At 44.1% G+C, this 11000-nt stretch overlaps 1 protein-coding gene across 1 annotated transcript in view; it reads left to right on the plus strand.

Moving 5' to 3' along the window:
- The window catches only part of PSMB7 (proteasome subunit beta 7), a 34960-nt gene that overhangs the window by 2170 nt on the left and 21790 nt on the right, over positions 1–11000 (plus strand). Inside the window, exons 4-5 of the mRNA XM_015828199.1 lie at positions 1046–1186; positions 2065–2180. Coding sequence (XP_015683685.1) covers positions 1046–1186; positions 2065–2180 — 257 coding nt within the window. The remainder of the gene's footprint in view (positions 1–1045; positions 1187–2064; positions 2181–11000) is intronic.

Here is an 11000-nt window from a genome sequence, read left to right on the forward strand (position 1 = left end):
GTGAGAACAATCCACAAATTGGAACAATTTGCCTTCAGAAGTTGAGCTTCGCTGGAATCTTTCAAAAAGAGACTTTCTCTCTGGGGGCAGCCAGCTTAAATGACCTCCATCTTAATGCACTTATCATTAAACGATTAAGCCCCAGTCCTGCCTGAATTTGTTTGAGAACGGATCCCACTGCGTCGCCAGGTAGGGTGGCCAGGTATGCTGTGACCTCAGAGCAGGTGAGTGGAGGTTTCCAGCAGTTTCCACCCGAAACAACCAACGGAACAGCTAGCTTGCCATCAGAGGTTGTGAGAGCTTCATCGCTGGAAGCTATTCAAGAAGAATCTGGACTGCCATCGGTCAGAAATGGTGTAGGGCAGGGGTCTTCAAACTTGGCCCTTTGATGACTTGTGGACTTCAACTCCCAGAATTCCTCAGCTGAGGAATTCTGGGAGTTGAAGTCCACAAAGTCATCAAAGGGCCAAGTTTGAAGACCCCTGGTGTCGGGTCTCCTGCTTGGGCGTTGTGTGGATTGGACTCGATGGCCTACAAGGTCCCTTCCAACTCTTAATTCTAATTCTAAATTCTAATTGTGGCAAGCAACATGCAGTGACACGATCAGTATCCTCTTGAATGCTCTTGGGTGTTACGTAAAGTCAAGTGTCAGTTCCGCCATCTTTGGCTTGGTGCCCTGCTGGCATCCTGCCATCAAAAGCTGGGGGGAGTGAGAGGGCATGGGGTGAACAAATGGGCAAATGGGCATGGGGTGAACAAATGGGCATGTTATATGTATGGGGATGTCTATGGAGATTTTGAAGAGGCAAGGGGAAGATCATCCAGTCAGAGCTGAAGAAGCTTCTTGGATGAGAAGCGAAACACCTTCAAAGAAAAACCAGAAAGTCCAGTTGCCTCTTTGCAAAAGCACCTTTGGGACAACCATGACCTGGATGACTGAGAATCTCCATAGACACCTGGCAGCAAATTTCCTTGGGGTGGGAAAGGCCGATGGGTTTCAGTGGGGCTCAGGGGTGCCTAAAATGCTGCTGTTTTACCCTTGCAGCTGCTGTGGGGCCGGAACGGCTGCAGACACCGAAGTGACCACCCAGATGATCTCTTCAAACATGGAGCTTCATTCCCTCTCAACCGGGCGGCTTCCCAGAGTCGTGACGGCCAACCGGATGCTCAAGCAGATGCTTTTCAGGTACTTCGTCGTTGTCTGGGGCAGGATTGTTACGGGCCGAGAAGGCTTCCGTTCCCACCTTTCAGAGGCTTCTTTGGGGAGGGGTCAAAACAGTGGAGATGTGAGCACAATTTATGCAGATAAAAGAGGGTTTCAACTGCATAGTCGGATCTGCCTGTAAAACCGGTGGATGCACTCAAAGCTCTGTATGGAAAACCAAGGCCGTTTGATTTATAATTTTAGTTTATTTATTAAACTACTTTATAGAGCTGCCCAACACACAGAGACTCTGGGCAGCGTGCAACATGAAAACCCCACGGTTAAAACCCCACAATTTAAACTAGGGGTCTTCAAACTTGGCCCTTTGATGACTTGTGGACACGCGTGCCTGGCTGAGGAATTCTGGGAGTTGAAGTCCACAAGTCATCAAAGGGCCATGTTTGAAGACCCCTGGTTTAAACCACAGCCCCGTTTTTCCTGGCTTTTAAACCACGAAAATTTACAAAGCGTTAGAGAACGGCCAATACGGGTGGTCCTCGTCTTAACAACAGTTCATTTAGTTCAAAGTTACAATGGCACTGAAAAAAGTGACGTAAGATCCTTTTTCACAGTTGCGACCGCTTCACACTTAGGACCGTTGCAGCATCCCTACCAACACGGAGATCAAAATTCAGACGCTTGGCGACTGGTTCATATTTATGACGGTCGCAGCGTCCCGGGGTGTGTTTGTGTGTGTGTCACGTGATCAAGCTCTCACTTAACAACATATATTTGAGGCTCAGTTGTGCTTGTAAACATACCTCAGAAAGAGATATCCACCCTCTTCTGTTTTTGCCTGTCTTGCGTTCTCCGTGCTGTTAACGCTTCTTTTGTTTATAATTCATTTATTTATGCTCCAGGTACCAGGGATATATCGGGGCAGCGTTAGTCCTGGGTGGGGTCGATGTCACCGGCGCTCACCTGTACAGCATTTATCCTCACGGCTCGACCGACAAGCTGCCTTACGTCACGATGGGTGAGTCCCACGCTCCTTGGCACAACCGAGTGCGGTGTCTGTGCTGCCTGCTAGTGGGGACCCAGAGCATTTAATTTTTTTCACCCTTCCTCGTCCCGATGATTCAGCTAATAGGGCAGAAAATGAAAGTGAAATTCTTAGCTGCTCTAATGGAGGCTTTGATCCTCCCTCCAGACGCTTGAAGAGAATGGGAGAGGAAACTGCAAAGAGGGAGACGATCCACACAGCCCGAAGTTGTTTTTGTCCTCCAGGAAAAAAGCAGACTGTAGACCAGCTATTTAAAACAGGGGTCCTCAACCTTGGCAACTTTAAGACTTGTGGACTTCAACTCCCAGAATACCCTTGCTAGCATGCTTGGGAGTTGAAGTCCACTCATCTTAAGTTGTCAAGGTTGAGAAACGCTAGTCTAGCATTTAAGAGATCTGAAATTCTTTTTTTTGGCATTGGTGGGTAGCTGCTTTTGCGAGGGGGGGGGACCCTTGAAGATGCCCCAGATGGGAGCAAATTGGGACCTAGGTGCAGTCACCTGGGGTCTGGCTAGGTGCAAACTGCTTCTCAAAGACTGGCAGGGTCCAAATGCGGATTAAACCTTTGCCTCGGCTGTTCTGGGGTGGGTGAACTTGGCCATTCTGACTCGGCCGCATGTTTTTTTGACCCCAGGAATGATAAAAGCTAATGCAAACTAAAAAATAAATAAATTCTGGGAGTTGAAGTCTCCAAGTCTTAAAGTTGCCATGGTTGAAACGCCATAAGTTCGAAGGAGAAAGAATACAGATGGGGGTGCTGCAACGGCCATCAGTGTGAAAAATGGCCCCAAGGCATTTTTCCCCCAGTGCCGTCGTAACTTGAAATGGTCATTAAACAAATAATTGTAGGTCGGGGAGAGACCTGTACAGTTTCAGTGTCCTTAGTTGGGCCCTTCATAGCTAAGAAGATTTGTTTTAATGCCCCCCCCCCTTTTTTTTTTTCTTGTTCACTGAACTGAATTGATGCAAGAGACGGTTGGGTAAATGAGAATATAGTCATTTATTTGTGTGTTTCTCTGAGCTTGGTTCCTTGAATTCAGCTCCCCCTACGCTTATCCATTTTATATATATATATTTTATTATTTTTTATAGGATTAGGAATAGAGTGGGGTCGGGATTAGAGCTGGGGTTAGGGTTAGGATTTTTTAAAATAACATTGTTAATATTTAGCAAACAGCATGTTGTCTGGGTTCATGTATTTAAAAAACAATGAATAATAATTATCATAAACAATATGCTAATTAATCTCTCAATAGTCTTCTTACTAGTATATATTCAGTGTTACATATCACATTCCTTTCTCTCTAACTCGTTTTTCTAGCCATTGATAAAAATTATCCCGTGTTCTAAAATACACTGAATCTTCTTTCTCTTTTATCTTTAAAGTCAATTTCTCTCTAATTCGTTTTTCTAGCCATTGATAAAAATTATCCCGTGTTCTAAAATAAACCGACTCTTCTTTCTCTTCTATCTTTAAAGTCAATCTGTCCATTTCTGCACACTCTAAAATTTTCTTGATTAGTTCTTCTTCTGTTGGTAGGTTTTTATTTTTCCAATGTTGGGCGAATACAATTCTTGCTGCAGTTAGCACATGTGAAATTAAATATATACGGCCTTTCTCATAATTCCTACGCTTATCCTCAATGTCTTGAAAAAGCATTATCCAAGTGGCACAGAAAAATACTCAGGTATAATCAGAAATAATACCCCAGTTATCAACGGAAATGATAATTGGATAATGGGCTGCAGACAGCCCTCAACTTACGACGCTTAGTTTAGCGACTTCGTTCAAAGTTCCACAACGTCACTGAGAAAAGGGACTCATGGCTATTTTTCATAGTTATGGCCTTTTGCAGCATTTCCCGCGGTCACGTGATCAAAATTCGGACGCTTTGGCAACTGACTCCTATTTATGACTGTCCCGGGGTCACGTGACCCCCTTTGGTCATTTTAAGTTGAGATTATCGGTACGTTTTGCGGAATTCTTTTTTCCGTGGACTCGTTCAAACGAGCCCGGGGATCAACAGGATCGCCAGATCTGAGGTTTAATCGAGCGAGACCCTCTTCACGCCAATAGATGGTGCCATGGTCCCCTACAAAGTATTTGCATTATTTATTCTGTGCATACAAGTCTTCTCTCCCCCCCCCTGCTTGTTTTTGAAAGAATGCTATTATAGGATTTATGATGTAATATTCTCCCCAGCCCCTTACGTGAATTAACATAAAAGATGAAATTGGATTAATATTTATAAATGTGTCCTGAAACGTATAAATTATTAAGCCGCCGAACCCTACATTATCTTGGTGCGCGTGAGAATGTAGGATGAGTGTGTGTAGTAAGTGGTTAGTGAACCAAAACGGCAAAGATCTTCTCCACTTGGGACTGGGTGTCGTTCTCTTCTTTCTCTTCTCTTCTCTTTTCTTCTCTTTTCTCTTCTCTTCTCTTCCCCTTTCTCTCCTTTCTCCTCTTCTCTTCCCTCTTTCTCTCTCTCCTTTCTCTTCTCTTCCCCCTTTCTCTCTCTCTCCTTTCTCTTTCTCTTCTCTTTTCCCCTTTTCTCTCTCTCCTTTCTCTTCTCTTCCCCCTTTCTCTCCTTTCTCTTCTCTTCTCTTCTCTTCTCTTCTCTTCTCTTCTCTTCTCTTCTCTTCTCTTCTCTTCTCTTCTCTTCTCTTCTCTTTTGTCTGGAGCCCGGCTATCTTAATAAATACTCTTTCCTAAACCTAGTAAGAGAAAACAAACCATTGAAATTAGTCTTAGGAAGAAACCAGCATCTCTCCTCCTAAGAATTCTCAGTTACCATTAAGTCAAGGCTCCCATGTGTTAGTGCGTTTTTTCTCTCTCTCTCTCTCTCTCTCTCTCTCTCTCTCTCTGTCTGTGCGTGGCTCTCCTTGACACTGGAAGCTTTGACACGATCGGGGTCTAAGCGGGACTCGGGATTGGCTTTTTTAAACCCGCATCGCTCAATCCCAGCAACCGTAAGAGGTGTGGACTTCAACTCCCAGAATTGCTCAGCCAACATGGATTCTGAGAGCTAAAGTGCACCAATTTTAAAATTGCTGGAGTTGAGAAATATTGGCTTAAATGAAAAGGTTTATTGACACATGCAAAAGGGATTGAGATCACCCAGGAAAACTCATTTGTCTGAGATGGTATAGGTCCTCCTGCTTGAGCAGGGGGCTGGACTAGAAGATCTCCGTGGTCCCTTCCAGCTTCTGTTCTGTTCTATTCTATTCTATTATTATATTCTATATTCTGTTCTGTTTTATATTCTAGTCTACTCTAGTCTAGTTACTCTAATCTATATTCTATTCTGTTCTATATCCTGTTCTATTCTGTTCTATATTCTATTCTATTCCATATTCCACATTCTATTCTATTCTATTCTATTCTATTCTATTATTCTATTCTATTCTATTCCATTCCATATCCTATCCTATCCTATCCTATCCTCATCCCGGTGATGGCGTTAGCTTTTTGTAATCCAGCCATGTTGTGGGGTTCTTGCAATTGATCCAGAATTCCTGGAGAATTAACAGGATTGGGCAAGACTGGACTGGTGACTTTTTCTCCTCTGCATCCAGATTCTCAGATCCCTTTTCACTTCCTCATTGCTGACCTTCTGGGAGATGATATAGAATGTTCCTTTTTTTAAGCAGAAAAAAACCCCTTAGTGTCCGTTGATTTTTTTAAAAAACCTATTTTTGAAAATGCTTCCAAGCATTTGCGCCGTGCTGCTCTATTATTATTTTGTTCTAAAGTACACTTACTTAAGAGTTTACATTGAAACTGTGTTGTTTAGCTTTCCAGTGGTTTTGCTTTTGAGGAATCCTACCCCAAGAAGGAAAAGTGGAATGCTACTTTTTTAAACGCAAGGTTTTAAATAATTCACCCACGCTCATCGCAGTTAGTTTTAAACCAGGATTTGCTTCCAGAATTGTCGTGAGTTTTAGAATTTCTGGGAAGACTGTCTTTGTGTGATCCACAGGGCTTTCCGTACAACGAGGCAACGTGAAACCGAAGCGAAGTTTGTAGGCATTGATTCAGAAACCTGGCTATTCATTTTCCAGGAGCTGCAGAAAATTCAAATACCACAGAGAGCAATCTCCCCGCAAAATTAACGATTTGTTATCTCAGCATTGGCAGAGTTTTAGAGTTCGGCCAGGAAACTCTTTCGATTCCCAGTTTCTTTAAAGAGCCAGCCTCCTTTAGTTTCTTCAAAGTAACGGGATCTAAGTAGTAAATGCATAGTGTTCTTTGTTATTAAAACGACAGCGGCATCTCCTTAGAAGTTGTGGGGTTCCAGAACTGTGGGGAACAAAATCGTGTCTGCAAGAGAACAGCAGCTGGTTCCATCTTCCACCTTCGTAGCACTGTGGTTGCTAGCTGTTGGGCCTGGGGTTGTGTGCAATTTTAATAATAATAATAATAACGTTGGAAGGGACCTTGGAGGTCATCTAGTCCAACCCCCTGCTCAGGCAGGAAACCCTATACCATTTCAGACAAATGGCTGTCCAGTCTCTTCTTAAAAACTTCCAGTGTTGGAGCATTCGCCGCTTCTGGAGGCAGGTTGTTCCACTGGTTAATTGTTCTCACTGTCAGGAAGTTTCTCCTTAGTTCTAGGTTGCTTCTCTCCTTGATTAGTTTCCATCCGTTGCTTCTTGTCCTGCCTTCAGACGCTTTGGAGAATAGCTTGACTCCCTCTTCTTTGTGGCAGCCCCTGAGATACTGGAAGACTGCTATCATGTCCCCCCTCATCCTTCTCTTCATTAAACTAGACATACCCAATTCCAGCAACTGTTCCTTGTATGCTTTAGCCTCCAGTCCCCTGATCATCTTTGTTGCTCTTCTCTGCACTCTTTCTAGAGTCTCAACATCTTTTTTACATCGTGGTGACCAAAACTGGATGCAGTATTCCAAGTGTGGCCTTACTAAGGCATTGTAAAGTGGTATTAATACTTCAGAATTTACATTGGCTGGGAGTTGAATTCTGGGAGTTGAAGTCCACAATGCTTTTTTTTTTTTCAGAAGGCAACTGGACTTTGCTTTTTTCTTTGAAGGTGTTTTGCCTCTCATCCAAGGAGCTGGAGAACTGAAGAAGCTTCTTGGAGGAGAAGCGAAATGTCTTCAAGGAAAAAAACCCCAAAAAGTCCAGTTGCCATCTTGGGGGGAAAAAAACAAACCACCTTTGGAACAACCATGACATGGATGACTGAGACTCTCCCTAGACATTTACACAACCAGGGCTTTATTAAATCCCTGGTAGATGTGTGGAAGACCCTTACCTTTTGCTGACCCAGAAGCAGCGAGGGCCACCACGGATGACTCAAAGGGTGCTTTTGTGTAAACCTGATGAGATGCTAAATGCCACATACACAGATCTCTGCTAATGATTCTCCAGTATCTTTAGGATGCTAATTGCCTGCTTTCCTAGCGTGGCTGTAAACCGTCAAGGCATCCAGCGTGCATTTTACCCCTTCGCCGTAGCAAACGGGCGTCCGAATTCTACGTCCGGGGAGGAGAGCAGTGCCGCGTCCTTTTCTCAAGAAGGAGCTTAAAACCTACTCGGTGCTTACTCAGGAGTGAAAACATCAAATTAAAGGGTTTATGCTGACAAAGGACAAAATGTAGATTTCAGCCAACGAGGCAGGATTGTCTGATTGTGGGCTGCCTCGCGAAGCTCCCGGCCACGGTGCCGTAATGAAATGCATGCATAAAATTACGGCGCGCGGAAGTCTGGATTCGGAGGCCTCGGGAAGCAGCGAGAACATCTCCAGTGGCTCAGCCTGGTCTCTGGGCACCGGAGTCGTTTCATATTCATAAATCTCCTCTTCCTCCGTCGGCCATGGCTGTCTGCCACGCAGCCGGGGCCACCAGGAGACCCGGCTTCTCATTCAGCAACTGGAGTGAAAAATGATACCGATCAATGGGTCTGCAGAGAGCACAGGATTTGAGCCGAAAATTGAATAACAATGAGGCCGGGTGAAGAAGTGCCTTGTCAGGGGCTGCCAACACTGATGGATTAGACAAATCTGAGCGCGTTACTCTTTCCACATGGCTGCGATCCCCAGCGCACGGCCAGCGGGCGCTGCCGCAAACAGGTCCTGGGGAGCTGAGGGCAGGGGCTTCTGTTGGGGGGGACACGAGGAAGTTCAGTTCTCTGAGTGGTTCTCCTTCAAAAATGAGATTTCCCCTCCCCCCCAAGAAGCAGTGGAGATTTCAGGAGGGGTTTAATGGAGGAGAGTGGAAGGATCCAAGGAACATTCTTATAATAATAATAATAATAAAGTTGGAAGGGACCTTGGAGGTCTTCTAGTCCAGCCCCCTGCTCAGGCAGGAAACCCTATACCATTTCAGACAAATGGCTGTCCAGTCTCTTCTTAAAAACTTCCAGTATTGGAGCATTCACCGCTTCTGGAGGCAGGTTGTTCCACTGATTAATTGGTCTCACTGCCAGGAAATTTCTCCTTAGTTCTAGGTTGCTTTTCTGCTTGGTTAGTTTCCATCCGTTGCTTCGTCCTGCCTTCAGGAGCTTTGGAGAATAGCTTGACTCCCTCTTCTTTGGGGCAGCCCCTGAGATATTGGAAGACTGTTATCATGTCCCCCCTGATCCTTCTCNCAAGCTGCCTTACGTCACGATGGGTGAGTCCCACGCTCCTTGGCACAACCGAGTGCGGTGTCTGTGCTGCCTGCTAGTGGGGACCCAGAGCATTTAATTTTTTTCACCCTTCCTCGTCCCGATGATTCAGCTAATAGGGCAGAAAATGAAAGTGAAATTCTTAGCTGCTCTAATGGAGGCTTTGATCCTCCCTCCAGACTCTTGAAGAGAATGGGAGAGGAAACTGCAAAGAGGGAGGCGGTCCACACAGCCCGAAGTTGTTTTTGTCCTCCAGAAAAAAAAGCAGACTGTAGACCAACTACTTAAAACGGGTCCTCAACCTTGGCAACTTTAAGACTTGTGGACTTCAACTCCCAGAATACCCTTGCTAGCATGTTTTGAGAGTTGAAGTCCACTCATCTTAAGTTGTCAAGGTTGAGAAACGCTAGTCTAGCATTTAAGAGATCTGAAATTCTTTTTTGGCATTGGTGGGTAGCTGCTTTTGCGAGGGGGGGCTTGAAGATGCCCCAGATGGGAGCAAATTGGGACCTAGGTGCAGTCACCAGGGGTCTGGCTAGGTGCAAACTGCTTCCCAAAGACTGGCAGGGTCCAAATGTGGATTAAGCCTTTGCCTTGGCTGTTCTGAGCTGGGTGAACTTGGCTATTCTGACTCGGCCGCATGTTTTTTTGACCCCAGGAATGATAAAAGCTAATGCAAACTAAAAAATAAATAAATTCTGGGAGTTGAAGTCTCCAAGTCTTAAAGTTGCCATGGTTGAAACGCCATAAGTTCGAAGGAGAAAGAATACAGATGGGGGTGCTGCAACGGCCATCAGTGTGAAAAATGGCCCCAAGGCATTTTTCCCCCAGTGCCGTCGTAACTTGAAATGGTCATTAAACAAATAATTGTAAGTCGGGGAGAGACCTGTACAGTTTCAGTGTCCTTGGTTGGGCCCTTCATAGCTAAGAAGATTTGGTTTAATGCCCCCCCCCCTTTTTTTTTTTCTTGTTCACTGAACTGAATTGATGCAAGAGACGGTTGGGTAAATGAGAATATAGTCATTTATTTGTGTGTTTCTCTGAGCTTGGTTCCTTGAATTCAGCTCCCCCTACGCTTATCCATTTTATATATATATATTTTATTATTTTTTATAGGATTAGGAATAGAGTGGGGTCGGGATTAGAGTTGGGGTTAGGGTTAGGATTTTTTAAAATAACATTCTTAATATTTAGCAAACAGCATGTTGTCTGGGTTCATGTATTTAAAAAACAATGAATAATAATTATCATAAACAATATGTTAATTAATCTCTCAATAGTCTTCTTACTAGTATATATTCAGTGTTACATATCACATTCCTTTCTCTCTAACTCGTTTTTCTAGCCATTGATAAAAATTATCCCGTGTTCTAAAATACACTGAATCTTCTTTCTCTTTTATCTTTAAAGTCAATTTCTCTCTAACTCGTTTTCCTAGCCATTGATAAAAATTATCCCGTGTTCTAAAATACACCGACTCTTCTTTCTCTTCTATCTTTAAAGTCAATCTGTCCATTTCTGCACACTCTAAAATTTTCTTAATTAGTTCTTCTTCTGTTGGTAGGTTTTCTTTTTTCCAATGTTGGGCGAATACAATTCTTGCTGCAGTTAGCACATGTGAAATTAAATATATACGGCCTTTCTCATAATTCCTACGCTTATCCTCAATGTCTTGAAAAAGCATTATCCAAGTGGCACAGAAAAATACTCAGGTATAATCAGAAATAAGACCCCAGTTGTCAACGGAAATGATAATTGGATAATGGGCTGCAGACAGTCCTCAACTTACGATGCTTAGTTTAGCAACTTCGTTCAAAGTTCCACAATGTCACTGAGAAAAGGGACTCATGGCTGTTTTTCATAGTTACGGCCTTTTGCAGCATTTCCCGCGGTCACGTGATCAAAATTCGGACGCTTTGGCAACTGACTCCTATTTATGACTGTCCCGGGGTCACGTGACCCCCTTTGGTCATTTTAAGTTGAGATTATCGGTACGTTTTGCGGAATTCTTTTTTCCGTGGACTCGTTCAAACCAGCCCGGGGATCAACAGGATCTCCAGATCTGAGGTTTAATCGAGCGAGACCCTCTTCACGCCAATAGATGGTGCCATGGTCCCCTACAAAGTATTTGCATTATTTATTCTGTGCATACAAGTCTTCTC

Source organism: Protobothrops mucrosquamatus, unplaced genomic scaffold, assembly GCF_001527695.2.
Source record: "Protobothrops mucrosquamatus isolate PMUCROS unplaced genomic scaffold, P.Mucros_1.0 scaffold_223, whole genome shotgun sequence".
In the NCBI taxonomy this organism is placed as follows: domain Eukaryota; kingdom Metazoa; phylum Chordata; class Lepidosauria; order Squamata; family Viperidae; genus Protobothrops; species Protobothrops mucrosquamatus.